Genomic DNA, 25,162 nt, shown 5'->3' with positions numbered 1-25,162 from the left:
CATGGGGGGGGGCACTGACAGCGATGGGGAGGACGAGGACCTGACCCAGTGTTTCCTGCCCCCCTGGAAGGCGCCAGTGGTGGTGCCGGAGACTCCGGTTCCAGATGTTGGGGGTGGTGGTGTTGGGATGGCCCCAAACAGCTGGGAAATGGCCCCAAAATGTGGGAGCAACATGGGGATGATCCTGAATGGCGACGATGGAAGCACAGATCCAGATGTGGAGACCCCAAGTCCGGATACGAGATCCCCAAGTCCAGATGTGGTGGCCCCATATCCAGATGTGGTGGCCCCAAGTCCAGATGTGGTGACCCCAAATCCAGATGCGGTGACCCCAAATCCAGATGTGGTGACCCCAGATCCAGATGCGGTGACCTCAAATCCAGATGTGGTGGCCCCAAGTCCAGATGTAAGGGCCTCAGATCCGGATGTGCCTGCCCCAAATCCAGATGTTGGGGCCCCAAATCCAGATGTTGTGGCCCCAAATCCAGATGTGAAGGCCCCAAATCCAGATGTGGAAGCCCCAAATCCAGATGTGGAGACCCCAAATCCAGATGTTGGGGCCCCAGATCCAGATGTTGGGGCCCCAGATCCAGATGTTAAAGCCCCAAATCCAGATGTTGGGACCCCAAATCCAGATGTTGGGACCCCAAATCCAGATGTTAAAGCCCCAAATCCAGATGTTAAAGCCCCAAATCCAGATGATAAAGCCCCAAATGCAGATGTTGGAGCCCCAAATCCAGATGTTGGGCCCCAAGAACACAATGGAGAGACCCTGGCCCCAATTCCAGCTGTGCCCATGGACTCTTCCACCCCCAAATCCCAACATCTGGATCCATGTTCGGCTGTTACCAGTGATGCCAATGGGATAGAGAGCGACAGTGATGGTAAGGGGGGGTCCCATCCCCTTCCCCCCCACCTTGGGGTGCACCCCCATATATTGGGGTCCCCCCTCATGGTCTCTTCTTGCTCTTCCCGATCCAGATGTTGACCTCTTCCTGGAGCCCACCCAGAGCTTCCTGCCTGCAGCAGACAAGGGTGGGTGCCCTGGACCCATGGGGGGGGTACCCCCATATCCTATAGGGTCCCTATGCACATATGGGGGTCCCCATCACCAGCTCCTTTCCAATATGGCCCCCCCATATTCGGGTGCCCCCCCCCACTCTTAGGGTACCCCCCATAGAGCCTTGGTTCACCCCCATATATGTGGGTCCCCCCCCAGGTTCACCCCAAGTTTGGGACCCCGAGGAGCCCACTCAGCTCTTCTGCCCCCCCCAAGAGGAGGACAAAGACCCCCCCCAACCCCCTCCCCCCCCAAAGGAAGGGACCAAGGAGGAGGTGAGTGGGGAGGGGCCTCGCGCAAGCTCCGCCCCTCTCCATTGTGACGTCACAATGGCCTCATTATGACGTCACTCACCCCCAACCCGCCCCCACCAATCCCACAGGGCCGCAGCCAGCGCCGGGCCAAGAGCCGAGGGGGCGGGGCTAAAGGGGGCGTGGCCTCCGAGGAGGTGGCGGTGGGCGTGGCTTCCGTTGGCCCCGCCCCCTTGCGGCGCAGTCCCCGCCTCCTGGCGCGCCCCGTCGCGGAGCCAACCCCCCCCCCGCCGCCGGCCAAGCCACGCCCCCGGCGGGCAGGGACGGGCCAATCACGGAAGAGAGCGCAGGTGGGTGTGGCCTGAAGGGGCGGGGCCTGATTGGTGCTTGCTGATTGGTGCAGAGCACACTGGGGGCGGGGCCTAACGCTGTGGCTCCACCCCTCCAGGATAAGGAGGAGGAGCCCATAGAGGTGGAGGCACCGAAGCTCCGCCCCCGGCGCAGCGTTGGCTCCTCCCCCCCGAAGGTATTATGGGATAGGGAAGGGGGGTCAGGACCTTGGGGGTCCCCAATGTCCACATTGTGTCCCTATTATATCCCCATTGTGTGTCTATCGTGTCCCCATTATAACCCCGTTGTATCCCCATTATGAGCCAATGGTGTCCCCATTATAACCCTGTTGTATCCCCATTATGAGCCAATGGTGTCCCCATTATATCCCCATTGTGTGCCCATCATGTCCCCATTATACCCCTATTATATCCCCATTGCATCCCTATTATGTTCCCATTATATCCCTATCACGTTCCCATCTTGTCCCCATCGTATCCTTATCGTATCCCCATTATATGCGCATTGTGTCCCCATTATATCCGCATTGTATCCCCATTGTATCCCTCTCATGTCCCCATGGTGTCCCCATTGCATCCCCATCGTATCCACATTATACCCCATCGTATCCCCATAGTATCCCTATCATATCCCCATTATCTTCTCATTATATCCCCATTGTATCCCCATCGTATGCCCATACAATGGGGATATAATGAGGACATAATGGGGATACGATGGGGATACCATGGGGATATGATCCTCATTGTGTCCCTATCCTATCCCCATTGTGTCCCCATTGCATTCTCATGGTATCCCCATTATATCCCCATTGTATCCCCATTATGATCCCATTGTATCCTCATGGTATCCCCATTGTATCCCCATTATATCCCCATTGTATCCCCATTGTATCCCCATTGTATCCCCATTGTATCCCCATTGTATCCCCATTGTATCCCCATTATATCCCCATTGTATCCCCATTGTATCCCCATTGTATCCCCATTGTATCCCCATTATATCCCCATTATATCCCCATTGTATCCCCATTGTATCCCCATTATATCCCCATTGTATCCCCATTATATCCCCATTGTATCCCCATTGTATCCCCATTGTATCCCCATTGTATCCCCATTATATCCCCATTATATCCCCATTATATCCCCATTGTATCCCCATTATATCCCCATTGTATCCCCATTGTATCCCCATTGTATCCCCATTATATCCCCATTGTATCCCCATTATATCCCCATTATATCCCCATTGTATCCCCATTATATCCCCATTGTATCCCCATTGTATCCCCATTATATCCCCATTATATCCCCATTGTATCCCCATTGTATCCCCATTATATCCCCATTGTATCCCCATTGTATCCCCATTATATCCCCATTGTATCCCCATTGTATCCCCATTATATCCCCATTGTATCCCCATTGTATCCCCATTGTATCCCCATTGTATCCCCATTGTATCCCTATTGTATCCCCATTGTATCCCCATTGTATCCCCATTGTATCCCCATTATATCCCCATTATATCCCCATTGTATCCCCATTGTATCCCCATTGTATCCCCATTGTATCCCCATTGTATCCCCATTGTATCCCCATTGTATCCCCATTGTATCCCCATTGTATCCCCATTATATCCCCATTGTATCCCCATTATATCCCCATTATATCCCCATTGTATCCCCATTGTATCCCCATTATATCCCCATTGTATCCCCATTGTATCCCCATGTTATCCCCATGTTATCCCCATTGTATCCCCATTGTATCCCCATTGTATCCCCATTGTATCCCCATTGTATCCCCATTGTATCCCCATGTTATCCCCATGTTATCCCCATTGTATCCCCATTGTATCCCCATTGTATCCCCATTGTATCCCCATTGTATCCCCATTGTATCCCCATTGTATCCCCATTGTATCCCCATTGTATCCCCATTATATCCCCATTGTATCCCCATTGTATCCCTATGTTATCCCCATGTTATCCCATCCCATCCCGCTGCAGGTTCTGTTCACAGGCCTGGTTGCCTCCGAGGCCATGGAACTTGCCCTGCTGTCACTGGGGGGGTCAGTGGCCAGCTCAGTGCTGGACTGTACCCACCTGGTCACGGACCGCGTGCGCCGAACCATCAAGTTCCTGTGTGCCCTGGGCCGGGGGGTCCCCATCGTCACCCCACTGTGGATACAGAAGGTGCTAGGGGGGCAATGGGGACGTGGGGGGGGGTTGGGGACATGGGGGACACTGGGGACATGGGGGGGCTTGGGGATATGGGGGGGCACTGGGGACATGGGGGGGGGTTGGGGATATGGGGGGGCACTGGGGACATGGGGGGGGTTGGGGACATGGGGGGGATTGGGAATGTGGTGGCCATTAGGGACAATGGGAAGAGCTTGGGGACAATGGGAAGAGCTTGGGATCAATGGGAAGAGCCTGGAGACAATGGGAAGAGCTTGGGGTCATGGTGGCCATTGGGGACAATGGGAAGAGCCTGGGGACAATGGGAAGAGCTTGGGGATATTGGGAAGAGCTTGGGGACAATGGGAAAAGCTTGGGGACAATGGGAAGAGCCTGGGGATGTGGTGGCCATTGGGGACATGGGAAGAGCTTGGGGATATTGGGAAGAGCTTGGGGATGTGGTGGCCATTAGGGACAATGGGAAGAGCCTGGGGCAATGGGAAGAGCTTGGGGACAATGGGAAGAGCTTGGGGACAATGGGAAGAGCTTGGGGACAATGGGAAGAGCTTGGGGACAATGGGAAAAGCTTGGGGACAATGGGAAGAGCTTGGGGACAATGGGAAGAGCTTGGGGATGTGGTGGCCATTGGGCACAATGGGAAGAGCCTGGGGACAATGGGAAAAGCTTGGGGACATTGGGAAGAGCTTGGGGACAATGGGAAGACGTTGGGGATATGGTGGTCATTGGGGACATGGGGAGACCATGGGGTCATGGTGGCCATTGGGGACAATGGGAAGAGCTTGGGGACAATGGGAAGAGCTTGGGGACAATGGGAAGACATTGGGGACATGGTGGCCATTGGGGACATGGTGGCCATTAGGGACAATGGGAAGAGCTTGGGGACAACGGGAAGAGCTTGGGGATGTGGTGGCCATTGGGCACAATGGGGAGACCTTGGGGACAATGGGAAGACGTTGGGGACCATAAAAAGAGCTTGGGGATGTGGTGGCTATTGAGGACAACGGGAAGAGCTTGGGGTCATGGTGGCCATTGGGGACAATGGGAAGAGCTTGGGGACAATGGGAAGACCTTGGGGACATGGTGGCCATTGAGGACAATGGGAAGAGCCTGGGGACAATGGGAAGAGCTTGGGGATATTGGGAAGAGCTTGGGATCAATGGGAAGACCTTGGGGACGTGGTGGCCATTGGGGTCATGGTGGCCACTGGGGACAATGGGAAGAGCCTGGGGACAATGGGAAGAGCTTGGGGACATGGTGGCCACTGGGGACAATGGGAAGAGCTTGGGGATGTGGTGGCCACTGGGAACAATGGGAAGAGTTTGGGGACAATGGGAAAAGCTTGGGGACGTGGTGGCCATTGGGCACAATGGGAAGAGCTTGGGATCAATGGGAAGAGCTTGGGGATATTGGGAAGAGCTTGGGGACAATGGGAAGACATTGGGGACATGGTGGCCACTGGGAACAATGGGAAGAGCTTGGGGACATGGTGGCCATGGGGGACATGGGGGGGCACTGGGGACATGGTGGTCATTGAGGGCATGGTGGCCATGGGGGACACAGGGGGGCTTGGGGTGATTGGGAAGAGCTTGGGGACAATGGGAAGAGCTTGGGGATATGGTGGCCATTGGGGACAATGGGAAGAGCTTGGGGATGTGGTGGCTATTAGGGACAATGGGAAGATCCTGGGCACAATGGGGAGACCTTGGGGACAATGGGAAGAGCTTGGGGACAATGGGAAGACTTTGGGGACCATAAAAAGAGCTTGGGGATGTGGTGGCTATTGAGGACAACGGGAAGAGCTTGGGGTCATGGTGGCCATTGGGGACAATGGGAAGAGCTTGGGGACAATGGGAAGACCTTGGGGACATGGTGGCCATTGAGGACAATGGGAAGAGCCTGGGGACAATGGGAAGAGCTTGGGGACATTGGGATCAATGGGAAGAGCTTGGGGTCAGTGGTCTGGGTCCCTGTGTTCAGCAGTGCAATGGGGTTAGGGTTAGGGTTAGGGTTAGGGTTAGGGTTAGGGTTAGGGTTAGGGTTGGGGTTAGGGTTGGGGTTAGGGTTAGGGGTTAGGGTTAGGGTTAGGGTTGGGGTTAGGGTTGGGGTTAGGGTTAGGGTTAGGGTTAGGGTTAGGGTTAGGGTTAGGGTTAGGGTTAGGGTTAGGGTTAGGGTTAGGGTTGGGGTTAGGGTTAGGGTTAGGGTTGGGGTTAGGGTTGGGGTTAGGGTTAGGGTTAGGGTTAGGGGTTAGGGTTAGGGGTTAGGGTTAGGGTTAGGGTTAGGGTTAGGGTTAGGGTTGGGGTTAGGGTTAGGGTTAGGGTTAGGGTTAGGGTTGGGGTTAGGGTTAGGGTTAGGGTTAGGGTTAGGGTTAGGGTTAGGGTTAGGGTTGGGGTTAGGGTTAGGGTTAGGGTTAGGGTTAGGGTTAGGGTTAGGGTTAGGGTTAGGGTTAGGGTTAGGGTTGGGGTTAGGGTTGGGGTTAGGGTTAGGGTTAGGGTTAGGGGTTAGGTTTAGGGGTTAGGGTTAGGGTTAGGGTTAGGGTTAGTGTTAGGGTTGGGGTTAGGGTTAGGGTTAGGGTTAGGGTTAGGGTTGGGGTTAGGGTTAGGGTTAGGGTTAGGGTTAGGGTTAGGGTTAGGGTTGGGGTTAGGGTTAGGGTTAGGGTTAGGGTTAGGGTTAGGGTTAGGGTTGGGGTTAGGGTTAGGGTTAGGGTTAGGGTTAGGGTTAGGGTTAGGGTTAGGGTTAGGGTTAGGGTTAGGGTTAGGGTTAGGGTTAGGGTTAGGGTTAGGGTTAGGGTTAGGGTTAGGGTTAGGGTTGTCAGCCATGGGGCTGTCCCGGTGCCACCCCCCATCCCCCTTTGCCCCCAGAGTGCCAGCACTGGCCGCATCCTGCCCCCCGGCCCCTTCCTGGTGCAGGACCCACAGCAGGAGCAGCACTTTGGCTTCAGCCTGGCCCAGGCCCTGCAGCGAGCGCGGCGCCAGCCCCTGCTCCGGGTGAGCCCCACGGGGGGACAATGGTGCTCAATGGGTCCCAATGGTCCTCAATGGTCCTCAATGGGGCTTTAATGGTCCCCAATGGTCCCTAATGGGTCCCAGTGGCACCCCAATGGTCCCCAGTGGGTCCCCAATGGGTCCCAGTGGGTCCCTAATGGTCCCCAATGGTCCTCAATGGTCCCCAATGGGTCCTCAATGGTCCTCAATGGTCCCTAATGGGTCCCTAATGGGTCCTCAATGGGTCCTCAATGGTCCCTAATGGGTCCTCAATGGTCCCCAATGGGTCCCAGTGGCACCCCAATGGTCCCCAGTGGGTCCCTAATGGTCCCCAATGGTCCTCAATGGGTCTTTAATGGTTCCCAATGGTCCCCAATGGGTCCCTAATGGTCCCTAATGGTCTCCAATGGGTCTCCAATGGTCCCCAATGAGTCCCAGTTGGTCCCCAATGGGTCCCAATGGTCCCCAATGGGTCCCAATGGTCCCAATGACCCCATTGAGGACCCAATGCTGGACACATCACCCAATGGCCTCATGGTGGACACCATTGAGTTGGTCCCATCAAGGGTGTCCCAAAGGGGTCCTGGTCCCCTCTCAAGTGGCCTCATCCCCATTGTCCCCATTGTCCCCATGGTCCCCATTGTCCCCATTGTCCCCATTGTCCCCATTGGTCCCAATGTCCCCATTGACCCCATTGGTCCTCATTGTCCCCATTGTCCCCATTGTCCCCATTGTCCCCATTGTCCCCATTGGTCCCCATTGGTCCCATTGTCCCCATTGGTCCCCATTGGTCCCCATTGGTCCCATTGTCCCCATTGGTTCCCATGGTCCCCATTGTCCCCATTGTCCCCATTGTCCCCATGGTCCCCATTGTCCCCATTGACCCCATTGGTCCTCATTGTCCCCATTGTCCCCACTGTCCCCATTGGTTCCCATTGTCCCCATTGTCCCCATTGGTCCCAATGTCCCCATTGTCCCCATTGGTCCCATTGTCCCCATTGTCCCCATTGGTCCTCATTGTCCCCATTGGCCCATTGTCCCCATTGGTCCCAATGTCCCCATTGTCCCCATTGGTCCCAATATCCCCATTGTCCCCATTGTCCCCATTGGTCCCCATTGGTCCCCATTGTCCCCATTGTTCCCATTGGTCCCCATTGTCCCCATTGTCCCCATTGTCCCCATTGTCCCCATTGGTCCCAATGTCCCCATTGTCCCCATTGGTCCCAATGTCCCCATTGACCCCATTGTCCCCATTGGTCCCATTGTCCCCATTGTCCCCATTGGTCCCAATGTCCCCATTGACCCCATTGGTCCCTATTGGTCCTCATTGTCCCCATTGTCCCCATTGTCCCCTTAGGGCTATGAGATCCACGTCACCCCCAGTGTCCGCCCCGAGCCCGAGCACATGAAGGACATCATCACCTGCAGTGGGGGCACCTTCCTGCCCACCATGCCCAGCACCTATAGGGTGAGGGGACAGCAATGGGGTCAGGGCCCCAGAGCCACAAGGGGGGGCATGAAATGGGGACCCCAAGCCTTTGGGGGGGATCTGGGTGGTCCCAATGAGGGTTGGGAGGGGGGGGGGGGGGCAGTAACAGGGGTCTTGGAGCATCCCCATTGGTATTGGGGTGCCCATTGGGTTTGGGGGTCTCCATTGGGTTTGGGGCTGCCCATTGGGTTTGAGGGTGCCCATTGAGTTTAAGGGGTGCCCATTGATGTTGGGGTCTCCATTGGGTTTAAGGGGTGCTCATTGGGTTTGGGGGTGCCCATTGGATTTAAGGGGTGCCCATTGGGTTTCAGGGTACCCATTGGGTTTAAGGGGTACCCATTGGGTTTAATGGGTACCCATTGGGTTTAAGGGATACCCATTGGGTTTGGGGGTGCCCATTGGGTTTAAGGGGTACCCATTGGGTTTAATGGGTACCCATTGGGTTTAAGGGGTACCCATTGGGTTTCGGGGTGCCCATTGATGTTGGGGTCTCCATTGGGTTTAATGGGTGCCCATTGTGTTTAAGGGGAGCCCACTGTGTTTAAGGGGTCTCCATTGGGTTTGGGGGTGCCCATTGGGTTTAAGGGGTACCCATTGGGTTTGGGGGTGCCCATTGTGTTTAATGGGTCCCCACTGTGTTTGGGGGTCCCCACTGTGTCTCACTGCCACCCCCTGACCCCAGTCCCTCCCCTCACCCATCCCCCCCCTCCAGCCCCGACGTGTGGTCGTGTCCTGCCCTGCAGACTCCTGGTGCTGGACTCCAGCTCTGAGCTCCCACCTGCCCCTGGCCTCAGTGGAGCTGGTGCTGACGGGGCTGCTGCGGCAGCGCCTGCAGCTCCAGCCCTACCTGCTGCCCCCCCCCCCCCAGGACCCCCCCCAGGACCCCCCCCAGGACCCCCCCCAGGACCCCCCCCAGGACCCGCAGGCACCCGACGGGACACCCCCAATAAACAGCAGCACCAATAGAGGATGGTTTGGGGGGGGATGGGATGGGGTGGGGGTGTCAGCTCTATGGGGGGGGGGGCAATGGGGGTGTCAGCTCTATGGGGGGGGGGCAATGGGGGTGTCAGCTCTATGGGGGGGGGGGCAATGGGGGTGTCAGCTCTATGGGGGGGGGGGCAATGGGGGTGTCAGGTCTATGGGGGGGGGCAATGGGGGTGTCAGGTCTATGGGGGGGGGGGCAATGGGGGTGTCAGCTCTATGGGGGGGGGGCAATGGGGGTGTCAGCTCTATGGGGGGGGGCAATGGGGGTGTCAGGTCTATGGGGGGGGATACCAGGTTAACCCACTATGGGGGGTATGGGGGGTGAGGGCATTTGTCTGCATTGGGGACCAGATTTACCCTTTCAGGACCTCATTTACACCCTTAGGACCCCAATTACCCTTTCAGGACCCAGATTTACCTTATTAGAACCCCATTTATACACTAAATATCCCATTCACCCTTTCAGGACCCAGATTTACCCTTTCAGGACCTCATTTACCCCCTCAGGACCCCATTTACCCCCTTCAGGACCCAGATTTACCTGCTTAGAACCCCATTTATACCCTAAATATCCCATTTCCCCTTTCAGGACCCAGATTTACCCTTTCAGGACCTCATTTACCCCTTTCAGGACCCAGAATTACCCCTTTAGGACCCAGATTTACCTGCTTAGAACCCCATTTATACCCTAAATGTCCCATTTCCCCTTTCAGGACCCAGATTTACCCCCTCAGGACCCCATTTACCCTTCCAGGACCCCATTTATCCCCTTAGGGCTCCATTCATTCCCTGTGTGCCCCCCCCAGCCTCCCATTGGCCAGCGAGGGGGCGGGGTCTCCGCTCCTCCGCCTCTCATTGGCTGGCAGCTTCCCGCGGCTGGCGTTGGGGGGCGGGCTCTTCGCTCGGCTCTGCGCTCTGATTGGCGGAGAGGGAGGGAGGGCGGGCAGAGGCGGGGGAGAGTTCCCGGCGTGCACTGCGCCACTGGAGGGTACTGGAAGGTACTGGGAGCATCAATGGGGGCAATGGGAGGTACTGGGAGCATCAATGGGAGGTACTGGGAGCATCAATGGGGGCAATGGGAGGTACTGGGAGCATCAATGGGAGGTACTGGGAGCATCAATGGGGGCAATGGGAGGTACTGGGAGCATCAATGGGGGCAATGGGATGTACTGGGAGCATCAATGGGGGCAATGGGAGGTACTGGGAGCATCAATGGGGGCAATGGGAGGTACTGGGAGCATCAATGGGGGCAATGGGAGGTACTGGGAGCATCAATGGGGGCAATGGGAGCATCAATGGGGGCAATGGGAGGTACTGGGAGCATCAATGGGGGCAATGGGAGGTACTGGGAGCATCAATGGGGGCAATGGGAGGTACTGGGAGATCAATGGGGGCAATGGGTACTGGGAGCATCAATGGGGGCAATGGGAGGTACTGGGAGCATCAATGGGGGCAATGGGAGGTACTGGGAGCATCAATGGGGAGCAATGGGAACATCAATGGGGGCAATGGGAGGTACTGGGAGCATCAATGGGGGCAATGGGAGGTACTGGGAGCATCAATGGGGGGCAATGGGAGGTACTGGGAGATCAATGGGGGCAATGGGAGGTACTGGGAGCATCAATGGGGGCAATGGGAACATCAATGGGGGGCAATGGGAGGTACTGGGAGCATCAATGGGAGGTACTGGGAGCACCAATGGGGGCAATGGGAGGTACTGGGAGCATCAATGGGAGGTACTGGGAGCATCAATGGGGGCAATGGGAACATCAATGGGGGGCAATGGGAGGTACTGGGAGCATCGGGGGGGGGGTACTGGGAATGACCCATCCCTTACTGGTTCTTACTGGGATTCAGGTGTCACCAATGGCCGAGCAGCCACCAGTGACTGGTGAGACCCTTCCCCCCCCCCCAATGTGGGTGCCCCCCCCCCCCCCCCCCCCCATCCCAATCACGTGGTTCCTTCCACCCCCCCCAGGTCTCATCCCCCCATCACACTTCATGCTCCGCCCCCCCGGGCCCAGCACCAGGTAAGGACCCCCCAGTGCTCCCAGTTACCCCCCCAGTGCTCCCAGTTACCCCCCCCAGTGCTCCCAGTTATCCCCAGTGCTCCCAGTTACCCCCCCAGTGCTCCCAGTTACCCCCCCCAGTGCTCCCAGTTACCCCCCCATTGCTCCCAGTTACCCCCCCAGTGCTCCCAGTTACCCCCCCAGTGCTCCCAGTAACCCCCCCAGTGCTCCCAGTTACCCCCCCAGTGCTCCCAGTTACCCCCCCATTGCTCCCAGTTATCCCCAGTGCTCCCAGTAACCCCCCCAGTGCTCCCAGTTACCCCCCCAGGACTCCCAGTTATCCCCCCCATTGCTCCCAGTTACCCCCCCCCCAGTGCTCCCAGTTACCCCCCCAGTGCTCCCAGTTACCCCCCCCCAGTGCTCCCAGTTACCCCCCCAGTGCTCCCAGTTACCCCCCCCATTGCTCCCAGTTACCCCCCCATTGCTCCCAGTTACCCCCCAGTGCTCCCAGTTACCCCCCCCAGTGCTCCCAGTTCCCCCCCCCAGTGCTCCCAGTTACCCCCCCCAGTGCTCCCAGTTACCCCCCCCAGTGCTCCCAGTTACCCCCCCAGTGCTCCCAGTTACCCCCCCCAGTGCTCCCAGTTACCCCCCCCCAGTGCTCCCAGTTACCCCCCAGTGCTCCCAGTTACCCCCCATTTTTCCCAGTTACCCCCCCCATTGCTCCCAGTTACCCCCCAGTGCTCCCAGTTACCCCCCCCAGTGCTCCCAGTTACCCCCCCCATTGCTCCCAGTTATCCCCAGTGCTCCCAGTTACCCCCCCCATTGCTCCCAGTTACCCCCCCAGTGCTGCCAGTTACCCCCCCCAGTGCTCCCAGTTATCCCCAGTGCTCCCAGTAACCCCCCCAGGGCCGGGCTCCCCTTTGGCAGGAGCCTGGAGGCGGAGCTCGAGGCCGAAAGGAGGCGGAGCCAAGGCCTGGGGGCGGAGCTTGAGGCTGAGAGGGGGCGGAGCCAAGCCCTGGAGGCGGAGCTTGAGGCCGAAAGGAGGCGGAGCCAAGCCCTGGGGGCGGAGCTCGAGGCCGAAAGGAGGCGGAGCCAAGGCCTGGGGGCGGAGCTCGAGGCCGAAAGGAGACGGAGCCAAGCCCTGGAGGCGGAGCTTAAAGCTGAGAGGGGGCGGAGCCAAGGCCTGGGGGCGGAGCTTGAGGCCGAAAGAGGGCGGAGCCAAGTCCTAGGGGCGGAGCCTATTGGGGGGGAGCCCCTGGAGGTGAGCACAGGCCCCGTGGGGTCCCCCTATCCCAATGGGGTCCCAATGGGATCTCAATGGGATCTCAATGGGGTTTCAATGGGGTCCCAATGGGATCTCAATGGGGTCCCAATGAGGTTCCAATGGGGTCCCAATGGGATCTCAATGGGGTTTCAATGGGGTCCCAATGGGATCTCAATGGGGTCCCAATGAGGTTCCAATGGGGTCCCAATGGGATCTCAATGGGGTTTCAATGGGGTCCCAATGGGATCTCAATGAGGTTCCAATGGGGTCCCAATGGAATCTCAATGGGGTCCCAATGAGGTTCCAATGGGGTCCCAATGGGATCTCAATGAGGTCTCAATGGGGTCCCAATGGGGTCCCAATGGGATCTCAATGGGGTCCCAATGAGGTTTCAATGGGGTCCCAATGGGATCTCAATGGGGTTTCAATGGGGTCCCAATGGGATCTCAATGGGGTCCCAATGAGGTTCCAATGGGGTCCCAATGGGATCTCAATGAGGTCTCAATGGGGTCCCAATGGGGTCCCAATGGGATCTCAATGGGGTTCTAATGGGGTCCCAATGGGATCTCAATGGGGTCCCAATGGGGTCCCAATGGGATCTCAATGGGGTCCCAATGGGGTCCCAATGGGATCTCAATGGGGTCCCAATGAGGTTTCAATGGGGTCCCAATGGGATCTCAATGGGGTTTCAATGGGGTCCCAATGGGATCTCAATGGGGTCCCAATGAGGTTCCAATGGGGTCCCAATGGGATCTCAATGAGGTCTCAATGGGGTCCCAATGGGGTCCCAATGGGATCTCAATGGGGTTCCAATGGGGTCCCAATGGGATCTCAATGGGGTCTCAATGGGGTCCCAATGAGGTTCCAATGGGGTCTCAATGGGATCTCAATGGGGTCCCAATGAGGTTCCAATGGGGTTCCAATGGGATCTCAATGGGGTCCCAATGAGGTTCCAATGGGATCTCAATGGGGTCCCAATGAGGTTCCAATGGGGTCCCAATGGGATCTCAATGGGGTCCCAATGGGATCTCAATGGGGTTTCAATGGGGTTCCAATGGGATCTCAGTGGGGTTTCAATGGGGTTCCAATGGGATCTCAATGGGGTTTCAATGGGGTCCCAATGGGATCTCAATGGGGTTTCAATGGGATCTCAATGGGGTCCCAATGGGGTCCCAATGGGGTCCCAATGGGGTCCCAATGAGGTTCCAATGGGGTTCCAATGGGGTCTCAATGGGGTTTCAATGGGATCTCAATGAGGTTCCAATGGGGTCTCAATGGGATCTCAATGGGGTTCCAATGGGGTCCCAATGGGATCTCAATGGGGTCCCAATGGGGTTCCAATGGGATCTCAATGGGGTTTCAATGGGGTTCCAATGGGATCCCAATGGGGTTTCAATGGGGTCCCCATTCCCCCCCCAGTGCCAGGCCCAGTTCCTGCTCCAGGCCCGGCTCAGTGCCATGGGTCACATCCTGGCCCTGCAGGAGAAGGAGCTGAGCCAAGAGGTAGGTACTTGGGGGGGGGGACATGGGGGGGTTTGGGTGCTATAGGGTACCCCGGGGGGGGGGGTTTGGGTGCCATAGGGTGCCCCTTGTGGGGGGGGGGTTGGGTGCTATAGGGTGCCCTTGGGGGGGGGTTTGGGTGCCATAGGGTGCCCCGTGTGGGGGGGGGGTTGGGTGCTATAGGGTACCCTTGTTGGGGGGGGGGTTGGGTACCATAGGGTGCCCTTGGGGGGGTGGGTTGGGTGCTATAGGGTACCCTTGGCAGGGGTTTGGGTGCCATATGGTTCACTTTGGGGGGGGGTTTGGGTGCCATAGGATGCCCCTTGTGGGGGGTGGTTTGGGTGCCATAGGGTTCACTTTGGGGGGGGTGTTTTGGGTGCTATAGGGTCCCCTTGGGGGGGGTTTGGGTGCCATAGGGTGCCCCTGGGGGGGGGGTTGGATGCTATAGGGTTCCCTTGGGGGGGGGGTTTGGGTGCTATAGGGTACCCTTGGGGGGGGGTTGGGTGCTATAGGGTGCCATTGGGGGGGAGGGGGTTGGGTGCCATAGGCTGCCCCTGTGTTGTGGCTCAGTCCTATAGGCTACCCCCTGTCCCCCCCCAGCTGCCCCCCCCAGGGCTGCCGCTGTCCCTGCCCCCCCCCCACCTGCTCCAGCTCTTGGGGCGCTGGAGGCTGAAGGTGTTTGAGCTCCTGGTGCAGCTGCAGGTGCAGGAGGAGCTGCAGAGGCTGCTGAGCACACAGGTGGGTGCTGAGCTCATCCCTATGGGGGGAGCCTATAGGGGGGGGCAGGACCCATAGGGCTGTGCTGGGTCCCATAGGGCAGTGCTGGGTCCCATAGGGCTGTGCTGGGTCCCATAGGGGGTGTCAGGTTCCATAGGGGGTGTCAGGACCCATAGGGGGTGTCAGGTCCCATAGGGGGTGACAGGACCCATAGGGCAGTGCTGGGTCCCATAGGGGGTGTCAGGACCCATAGGGCTGTGCTGGGTCCCATAGGGGGTGTCAGGACCCATAGGGGGTGTCAGGACCCATAGGGGGTGTCAGGACCCATAGGGCAGTGCGGGGTCCCATAGGGGGTGTCAGGACCCATAGGGCAGTGCTGGGTCCCATAGGGCAGTGTTGGGGTCCCATAGGGCTGTGCTGGGTCCCATAGGGCAGTGCTGGGTCCCATAGGGGGTGTCAGGACCCATAGGGCAGTGCTGGGTCCCATAGGGCTGTGCTGGGTCCCATAGGGCTGTGCTGGGTCCCATAGGGCAGTGCTGGGTCCCATAGGGCAGTGCTGGGTCCCATAGGGGGTGTCAGGACCCATAGGGGGTGTCAGGACCCATAGGGCTGTGCTGGGTCCCATAGGGCTGTGTTGGGTCCCATAGGGATGTGCTGGGTCCCATAGGGCTGTGCTGGGTCCCATAGGGCAGTGCTGGGTCCCATAGGGGGTGTCAGGTCCCATAGGGGGTGTCAGGTCCCATAGGGCAGTGCTGGGTCCCATAGGGCAGTGCTGGGTCCCATAGGGCTGTGCTGGGTCCCATAGGGCAGTGCTGGGTCCCATAGGGCAGTGCTGGATCCCATAGGGCAGTGCTGGGTCCCATAGGGCTGTGTTGGGGTCCCATAGGGCTGTGCTGGATCCCATAGGGCAGTGCTGGATCCCATAGGGCAGTGTTGGGGTCCCATAGGGCTGTGCTGGGTCCCATAGGGCAGTGCTGGGTCCCATAGGGCAGTGCTGGGTCCCATAGGGCTGTGCTGGGTCCCATAGGGCTGTGCTGGATCCCATAGGGCAGTGTTGGGGTCCCATAGGGCTGTGTTGGATCCCATAGGGCTGTGCTGGGTCCCATAGGGGGTGTCAGGACCCATAGGGCTGTGTTGGGTCCCATAGGGCAGTGCTGGGTCCCATAGGGCTGTGCTGGGTCCCATAGGGCAGTGCTGGGTCCCATAGGGCTGTGCTGGGTCCCATAGGGGCTGTGCTGGGTCCCATAGGGGCTGTGCTGGGTCCCATAGGGCTGTGTTGGGTCCCATAGGGCTGTGCTGGGTCCCATAGGGCTGTGCTGGGTCCCATAGGGCAGTGTTGGGTCCCATAGGGGGTGTCAGGACCCATAGGGCAGTGCTGGGTCCCATAGGGCAGTGCTGGGTCCCATAGGGCAGTGCTGGATCCCATAGGGCTATGCTGGGTCCCATAGGGCAGCGCTGGGTCCCATAGGGCTGTGCTGGGTCCCATAGGGCTGTGCTGGGGTCCCATAGGGGGTGTCAGGACCCATAGGGCTGTGCTGGGTCCCATAGGGGGTGTCAGGACCCATAGGGCAGTGCTGGGTCCCATAGGGGGTGTCAGGACCCATAGGGCTGTGCTGGGGTCCCATAGGGGGTGTCAGGACCCATAGGGCAGTGCTGGGTCCCATAGGGCTGTGTTGGGTCCCATAGGGCAGTGCTGGGTCCCATAGGGCTGTGCTGGGTCCCATAGGGGGTGTCAGGACCCATAGGGCAGTGCTGGGTCCCATAGGGCAGTGCTGGGTCCCATAGGGCTGTACTGGGTCCCATAGGGCAGTGCTGGATCCCATAGGGCAGTGCTGGGTCCCATAGGGCAGTGCTGGGTCCCATAGGGCTGTGCTGGGACCCATAGGGCAGTGCTGGGTCCCATAGGGCAGTGCTGGGTCCCATAGGGCTGTGCTGGGTCCCATAGGGCAGTGCTGGGTCCCATAGGGCAGTGCTGGGTCCCATAGGGGGTGTCAGGACCCATAGGGCTGTGCTGGGTCCCATAGGGGGTGACAGGACCCATAGGGCAGTGCTGGGTCCCATAGGGGGTGTCAGGTCCCATAGGGCTGTGTTGGGTCCCATAGGGCAGTGCTGGGTCCCATAGGGGTGTCAGGTCCCATAGGGCAGTGCTGGATCCCATAGGGCTGTGTTGGGACCCCATAGGTGAGCACACTGGGGGCAGTGGTGGCTGCAGGGACCCGCAGGGTGACCAGGTTGGAGCTGAGGCTGCAGGAGAGGATGGAGAGAGCTGAGGAGCAGAGACAGGAGAGGCAGGTGAGGAGGGGGTGGGGGTGGGGTGGGGGGTGGGTGGGGGATATGGGGTATATGGGATATGGGGTATATGGGGTATGGGGTATATGGGATATATGGGATATGGGGTATGGGATATATGGGGTATGGGGTATATGGGATATGGAGTATGGGATAAGAGGTATGGGATATGGGATATATGGAATCTGGGGTATGGGATATCTGATATGGGATATGGGGTATATGGGATATGGGCTATGGGGTATGGGATATGGGGTATAGGATATGGGGTATGGGGTGTATGGGATATGGGGTATGGGATATGAAGTATGGGATATGGGGTATGGGATATGGGATCTGGGGTATGGGATATGGGGTATGGGATATGGGATGTGGGATATGGGGTATATGAAGTATGGGATATGGGGTATGGGATAAGGGGTATGGGATATGGGATCTGGGGTATGGGATATGAAGTATGGGATCTGGGGTATGGGATTTCGGGTATGGGGTATGGGATAAGGGGTATGGGATATGGGATATATGGGATATGGGATATGAAGTGTGGGATCTGGGGTATGGGATATGAGGTATGGGATATGGGGTATATGGCATGGGATATAGGATATGGTATATGGGATATTGGATATGGGGTATATGGGATACAGGGTATGGGATATGGGGTATGGGGTATATGGGGTATGGGGTATGTGATATGGGCTATGGGGACACGTGCTGGGGACATGGTGCCTCTTGCCACAGCGCCTGGAGCAGGAGCTGATCCAGCATCGGGGCCGGGCAGAGGCTGCTGAGGAGGCACTGGGGGAACTGGCCCAGGCAGCTGCCAGGTACTGGGAGGGACTGGGGTAACACTGCCCCCATATCCTATATCCTGTATCCTATATCCCATACCCCATATCCCATATCCCATACCCTGTATCCCATATCCCATATCCCATACCTCATATCCCATATCCCATACCCCATATCCCATATCCCATATCCCATACCTCATATCCCATACCCCATATCCCATATCCCATATCCCATATCCCATACCCTGTATCCCATATCCCCATATCCCATACCTCATATCCCATATCCCATACCCCATATCCCATACCCTGTATCCTATACCCCATATCCCATACCCCATATCCCATATCCCATATCCCATACCCCATATCCCATACCCTGTATCCTATACCCCATATCCCATACCTCATATCCCATATCCCATACCCCATATCCCATACCCTGTATCCTATACCCCATATCCCATACCCCATACCCCATATCCCATACCCCATATCCCATACCCCATACCCCATACCCCATATCCCATACCCCATATCCCATACCCCATATCCCATATCCCATATCCCACATCCCATATCCCATACCCCATACCCCATATCCCATATCCCATACCCCATATCCCATTATTCCCATATCCCATATCCCATATACCCCATATCCCATACCCCATACCCCATATATCCCACACCCCATATACCCCATACCCCATACCCCATATACCCCATATCCCATATCCCATACCCCATACCCCATATACCCCATACCCCATTACCCCATGTCCCCTGTGCTGTCCCCAGGCTCACCAGGGTGGCTGCAGCACATGAGGCTGCAGTGGCAGCAGCCACCAGGACCATGGACACCCTCAGCACCCGCCTGCGCCGGGCGGGACACAGGCTCCGGGTGCTGCAGGGTATGGGGATGGGTATGGGATATATGGGATATGGGGTATATGGGGTATATGGGGTATGGGATATATGGGATATGGGATATATGGGGTATATGGGGTATGGGGTATGGGGTATGGGATATGGGATATATGGGGTATGGGATATGGGATATATGGGATATGGGATATATGGGATATGGGGTATGGGATATATGGGATATGGGATATATGGGATATGGGATATGGGATATATGGGATATGGGGTATGGGATATATGGGGTATGGATATGGGCTATGGGATATTGGGATATTGGATATATGGGATATTGGATATATGGGATATGGGGTATGGGATATATGGGGTATGGATATGGGATATATGGGGTATGGATATGGGATATATGGGATATGGGATATATGGGATATGGGGTATGGGATATATGGGATATGGGATATATGGGATATGGGATATGGGATATATGGGATATGGGGTATGGGATATATGGGGTATGGATATGGGCTATGGGATATTGGGATATTGGATATATGGGATATGGGATATGGGATATGGGATATATGGGATATGGGGTATGGGATATATGGGATATGGGATATATGGGATATGGGATATATGGGGTATGGGGTATATGGGATATGGATATATGGGATATGGGGTATATGGGGTATGGATATGGGATATGGGATATTGGATATATGGGATATGGGCTATATGGGATATGGGCTATGGGGACAGCATTACCTTGTCCTTGTCCCCCCAGCGCTGGTGTCTCCAGTGGTGGCCTTGGAGCAGGTGACCCCGGATGAGGTGAGGGGGGTTGGGAACATGGGATGGGATTGGGGGGGGGGGGGTTGGCACTTGGGGCCAGGGCTGGTTCCTGTCCCTGTGTCACCCCCTGTGTCACCCCCAGGCCCCCCCCCGTGAGGACAGGATGAGCCCCCCCCCCCAGCAGAGGTAGGTCCCATCCCATGTCCCTGTGTCCCCCCCATGTGCCCCCCATTGTCCCCTCATGTCCCCCCCATGTGCCCCCATTGTCCCCTCATGTCCCCCCATGTCCCCCCATTGTCCCTTCATGTCCCCCCCATGTCCCCCCATGTGCCCCCATTGTCCCCTCATGTCCCCCCCCATGTGCCCCCCATGTCCCCCCATTGTCCCCTCATGTCCCCCCATGTCCCCCCATTGTCCCTTCATGTCCCCCCCATGTCCCCCCATGTGCCCCCATTGTCCCCTCATGTCCCCCCCATGTGCCCCCCATGTCCCCCCATTGTCCCCTCATGTCCCCCCCCATGTGCCCCCCATTGTCCCCTCATGTCCCATCCCCCCCCATGTGCCCCCATTGTCCCCTCATGTCCCATCCCCCCCCATGTGCCCCCCATTGTCCCCTCATGTCCCATCCCCCCCTATGTGCCCCCCATTGTCCCCTCATGTCCCCCCATGTGCCCCCATTGTCCCCTCATGTCCCATCCCCCCCCATGTGCCCCCCATTGTCCCCTCATGTCCCATCCCCCCCTATGTGCCCCCCATTGTCCCCTCATGTCCCCCCATGTGCCCCCCATTGTCCCCTCATGTCCCCCCCCATGTGCCCCCATTGTCCCCTCATGTCCCATCCCCCCCCATGTGCCCCCCATTGTCCCCTCATGTCCCCCCCCATGTGCCCCCCATTGTCCCCTCATGTCCCCCCATGTGCCCCCATTGTCCCCTCATGTCCCATCCCCCCCCATGTGCCCCCCATTGTCCCCTCATGTCCCCCCCATGTGCCCCCATTGTCCCCTCATGTCCCCTCATGTCCCCCCCATGTCCCCCCATTGTCCCCTCATGTCCCCCCCATGTCCCCCCATTGTCCCCTCATGTCCCCCCCATGTCCCCCCATTGTCCCCTCATGTCCCCCCATGTGCCCCCCATTGTCCCCCCATTGTCCCCCCATTGTCCCCTCATGTCCCCCCATGTCCCCCCATTGTCCCCTCATGTCCCCCCATGTCCCCCCATTGACCCCTCATGTCCCCCCCATGTCCCCCCAGCTGCCCTGGGCTCCCTGGTGATGCAGCTACAGGCTCTGGGTGCCTCCATCCTTGGGGACCCCCCCTGACCCGGTGAGTGACCCCCAGCCCTGCTGCTTGGGGGTCCCACCAGTTTACCCCAGTAAGGCACTGGTGTGACCCCTGTACCATCCCCCTCCCAGTTTCTCCCCATCCTGGGCCCCAAATCTTCTATTTCCTGCCTTTTTTTACAGCTTTGCCCTTTTTCGCCTCGTTTCACCCCAATTAAAGCTCGTGTGATGACGTCACCGTGTCCGGTTGCACTAGGGGCCGGGGCAGCGGGCGGGCACTAGGACCCGGGGGCTCCGCTTACCCCTCCGGGCGCTCTCCTATTGGCTGCCGCGACCGGCGCTCCGCGCGCTGATTCTTGTGAATGGGGGTGTCAGTGTGAATGGGGGGTGCTTGTGAATGGGGGGTGTCAATGTGAATGGGGGGCATTGGTGAATGGGGGGCAATGGTGAATGGGGGTGTCAATGTGAATGGGGGGCAATGGTGAATGGGGGGTGTCAATGTGAATGGGGGGCAATGGTGAATGGGGGGCATTGGTGAATGGGGGTGTCAATGTGAATGGGGGGCAATGGTGAATGGGGGGCAATGGTGAATGGGGGGGTGCTTGTGAATGGAGGGGGGTGCTTGTGAATGGGGGGCATTGGTGAATGGGGGGCAATGGTGAATGGGGGGGCAATGGTGAATGGGGGGGTGCTTGTGAATGGGGGGCAATGGTGAATGGGGGGTGCTTGTGAATGGGGGGCAATGGTGAATGGGGGGTGCTTGTGAATGGGGGGCATTGGTGAATGGGGGTGTCAGTGTGAATGGGGGGCAATGGTGAATGGGGGGCAATGGTGAATGGGGGGGTGCTTGTGAATGGGGGGCAATGGTGAATGGGGGGCATTGGTGAATGGGGGGCAATGGTGAATGGGGGGCAATGGTGAATGGGGGGTGCTTGTGAATGGGGGGCAATGGTGAATGGGGGTGCTTGTGAATGGGGGGCAATGGTGAATGGGGGGCAATGGTGAATGGGGGTGTCAGTGTGAATGGGGGGGTGCTTGTGAATGGGGGGCAATGGGGAATGGGGGGCAATGGTGAATGGGGGGCATTGGTGAATGGGGGTGTCAGTGTGAATGGGGGGCAATGGTGAATGGGGGTGTCAATGTGAATGGGGGGCAATGGTGAATGGGGGTGTCAGTGTGAATGGGGGGCAATGGTGAATGGGGGGTGCTTGTGAATGGGGGGCAATGGTGAATGGGGGGTGTCAATGTGAATGGGGGGCATTGGTGAATGGGGGGGTGCTTGTGAATGGGGGGCAATGGTGAATGGGGGGCAATGGTGAATGGGGGGTGCTTGTGAATGGGGGGCAATGGTGAATGGGGGGCAATGGTGAATGGGGGGTGCTTGTGAATGGGGGGCAATGGTGAATGGGGGGTGTCAATGTGAATGGGGGGCATTGGTGAATGGGGGTGTCAATGTGAATGGGGGGCAATGGTGAATGGGGGTGTCAGTGTGAATGGGGGGCAATGGTGAATGGGGGGCAATGGTGAATGGGGGGCAATGGTGAATGGGGGTGTCAGTGTGAATGGGGGGCAATGGTGAATGGGGGGCAATGGTGAATGGGGGGCAATGGTGAATGGGGGTGTCAGTGTGAATGGGGGGCAATGGTGAATGGGGGGTGTCAATGTGAATGGGGGGCAATGGTGAATGGGGGGGTGTCAATGTGAATGGGGGTGTCAATGTGAATGGGGGGCAATGGTGAATGGGGGGTGTCAATGTGAATGGGGGTGTCAATGTGAATGGGGGGCAATGGTGAATGGGGGGTGTCAATGTGAATGGGGGTGTCAATGTGAATGGGGGGCAATGGTGAATGGGGGTGTCAATGTGAATGGGGGGCAATGGTGAATGGGGGGCAATGGTGAATGGGGGGCAATGGTGAATGGGGGGTGCTTGTGAATGGGGGGCAATGGTGAATGGGGGGCAATGGTAAATGGGGGGCAATGGTGAATGGGGGTGTCAGTGTGAATGGGGGGCAATGGTGAATGGGGGGCAATGGTGAATGGGGGGCAATGGTGAATGGGGGTTGCTTGTGAATGGGGGGTGCTTGTGAATGGGGGGCAATGGTGAATGGGGGTGTCAATGTGAATGGGGGGCATTGGTGAATGGGGGGTGTCAATGTGAATGGGGGGGCAATGGTGAATGGGGGGCAATGGTGAATGGGGGGTGTCAATGTGAATGGGGGGCATTGGTGAATGGGGGGCCCGGTGTATTGAAAGGGGGGGGATAGTGAGTGGGGGAAGGGGGTGTTGTGCATTGGGGGTCATCAAGTGGATGGGGGGTGGGGGTGCATTGGGGGGGTCTCAGTGCATTGGGGGGGCCCTGGTGAATAAGGGGGTGAATGGGGGTGCATTGATGCACGAGAGGAAGGGTCCAGTCCTGGTGCGAGAGTGGGGGGGGGGGGCTGCAGAAAAGGGGGTGTCCCCCCCCCCTTCCCTTTCCCACCCCCCCCTTCCCTCCCCATCCCTCCCTCCCCCCCCCCTTCCTCCTCCCCGGGGGTCTCCGGGAGCCGCCTCCATCCCCCCCCCAACATCCCCATCCCCCCCCCATGATTCCCTCCATGTTGGTTCGCTCCGCTTTGGGGGGGGGGGGGTTTGGGGGGAGGATGGAAGGTACCATTATGGGGTGGGGGGGGTTAGGGTCGCAGATCGCCGTTGGCCGTGATCGGGGGTGGCGAGGGCAGAAGCGGGGGTCGCCCTGGGGGGGGACCCCCCCCATACATCCCCCCCCAAGCAGCCCCCCCCCATCCCCGGCCCAGCTCACACCCAACAACAATGAGGTTGCAATGTGTGTACAATGAGTGTGCAATGGGTGTGTAATGAGTGTACAATGAGTGTGCAATGAGTGTACAATGAGTGTACAATGGGTGTACAATGAGTGTACAATGAGTGTGCAATGAGTGTGCAATGAGTGTGCAATGAGTGTGCAATGAGTGTGCAATGAGTGTGCAATGAGTGTACAATGGGTGTACAATGGGTGTACAATGGGTGTGCAATGAGTGTACAATGAGTGTGCAATGAGTGTGCAATGAGTGTGCAATGAGTGTGCAATGAGTGTACAATGGGTGTGCAATGAGTGTGCAATGGGTGTACAATGAGTGTACAATGAGTGTGCAATGAGTGTGCAATGAGTGTGCAATGAGTGTACAATGGGTGAACAATGGGTGTACAATGGGTGTGCAATGAGTGTACAATGAGTGTGCAATGAGTGTACAATGAGTGTGCAATGAGTGTGCAATGAGTGTGCAATGAGTGTGCAATGTGTGTGCAATGAGTGTACAATGAGTGTGCAATGAGTGTGCAATGAGTGTACAATGAGTGTACAATGAGTGTGCAATGAGTGTGCAATGAGTGTGCAATGTGTGTACAATGAGTGTACAATGAGTGTACAATGGGTGTACAATGTGTGTGCAATGAGTGTACAATGGGTGTACAATGGGTGTACAATGGGTGTACATTGGGTGTGCAATGTGTGTACAATGAGTGTACAATGAGTGTACAATGGGTGTACAATGTGTGTGCAATGAGTGTACAATGGGTGTACAATGGGTGTACAATGGGTGTACAATGGGTGTGCAATGAGTGTACAATGAGTGTGCAATGAGTGTGCAATGAGTGTGCAATGAGTGTGCAATGAGTGTACAATGGGTGTGCAATGAGTGTGCAATGGGTGTGCAATGAGTGTACAAAGAGTGTGCAATGAGTGTACAATGGGTGTGCAATGAGTGTGCAATGAGTGTGCAATGAGTGTGCAATGAGTGTACAATGAGTGTGCAATGGGTGTGCAATGGGTGTACAATGAGTGTGCAATGGGTGTACAATGGGTGTGCAATGAGTGTGCAATGAGTGTGCAATGAGTGTACAATGGGTGTGCAATGAGTGTGCAATGGGTGTGCAATGAGTGTGCAATGGGTGTACAATGGGTGTGCAATGAGTGTGCAATGAGTGTGCAATGGGTGTGCAATGGGTGTACAATGAGTGTGCAATGAGTGTGCAATGGGTGTGCAATGGGTGTACAATGGGTGTGCAATGAGTGTGCAATGGGTGTGCAATGGGTGTACAATGAGTGTGCAATGAGTGTGCAATGGGTGTGCAATGGGTGTACAATGAGTGTGCAATGAGTGTGCAATGAGTGTGCAATGAGTGTGCAATGAGTGTACAATGGGTGTGCAATGAGTGTGCAATGGGTGTACAATGAGTGTGCAATGAGTGTGCAATGAGTGTACAATGAGTGTACAATGAGTGTGCAATGAGTGTGCAATGGGTGTGCAATGAGTG

General features: G+C 57.3%; 2 protein-coding genes across 2 annotated transcripts; both read left to right on the top strand.

Moving 5' to 3' along the window:
• Positions 1-172: 172 nt before the first annotated feature.
• MDC1 (mediator of DNA damage checkpoint 1) lies at positions 173-9,221 on the top strand (the record flags this gene model as incomplete). The annotated part of the gene is made up of 9 exons (XM_034072436.1): positions 173-884; positions 982-1,035; positions 1,220-1,335; positions 1,443-1,661; positions 1,760-1,837; positions 3,677-3,862; positions 6,727-6,852; positions 8,207-8,317; positions 9,051-9,221. Coding segments are annotated over exons 1-9 (1,773 nt in total), but the record flags the coding sequence as incomplete, so codon positions are not given.
• Positions 9,222-12,564: 3,343 nt separating this feature from the next.
• Positions 12,565-21,088, top strand: CCHCR1 (coiled-coil alpha-helical rod protein 1). The gene is made up of 9 exons (XM_034072459.1): positions 12,565-12,592; positions 14,015-14,098; positions 14,696-14,833; positions 16,994-17,104; positions 17,843-17,928; positions 18,697-18,809; positions 19,565-19,611; positions 19,715-19,758; positions 20,823-21,088. Exons 2-9 carry the CDS (start codon positions 14,054-14,056, stop codon positions 20,896-20,898), a joined length of 660 nt encoding a protein of 219 aa, XP_033928350.1. The 5' UTR covers positions 12,565-12,592; positions 14,015-14,053; the 3' UTR covers positions 20,899-21,088.
• Positions 21,089-25,162: the final 4,074 nt, after the last annotated feature.

The sequence above is a fragment of the Melopsittacus undulatus genome, chromosome 28, assembly GCF_012275295.1.
Source record: "Melopsittacus undulatus isolate bMelUnd1 chromosome 28, bMelUnd1.mat.Z, whole genome shotgun sequence".
In the NCBI taxonomy this organism is placed as follows: domain Eukaryota; kingdom Metazoa; phylum Chordata; class Aves; order Psittaciformes; family Psittaculidae; genus Melopsittacus; species Melopsittacus undulatus.
Note: the sequence above shows the minus strand (reverse complement) of the source record. Positions and strands in the feature narration are given on the sequence as shown.

Excerpts from the sequence above, each read along its gene's own strand:
- CCHCR1 (XM_034072459.1), top strand. The coding sequence starts at position 14,054 with ATGGGTCACATCCTGGCCCTGCAGGAGAAGGAGCTGAGCCAAGAG. Across the intron at positions 14,099-14,695 it reads AGAAGGAGCTGAGCCAAGAG|CTGCCCCCCCCAGGGCTGCC; the intron begins GTAGGTACTTGG and ends GTCCCCCCCCAG. Across the intron at positions 19,759-20,822 it reads AGCCCCCCCCCCCAGCAGAG|CTGCCCTGGGCTCCCTGGTG; the intron begins GTAGGTCCCATC and ends ATGTCCCCCCAG.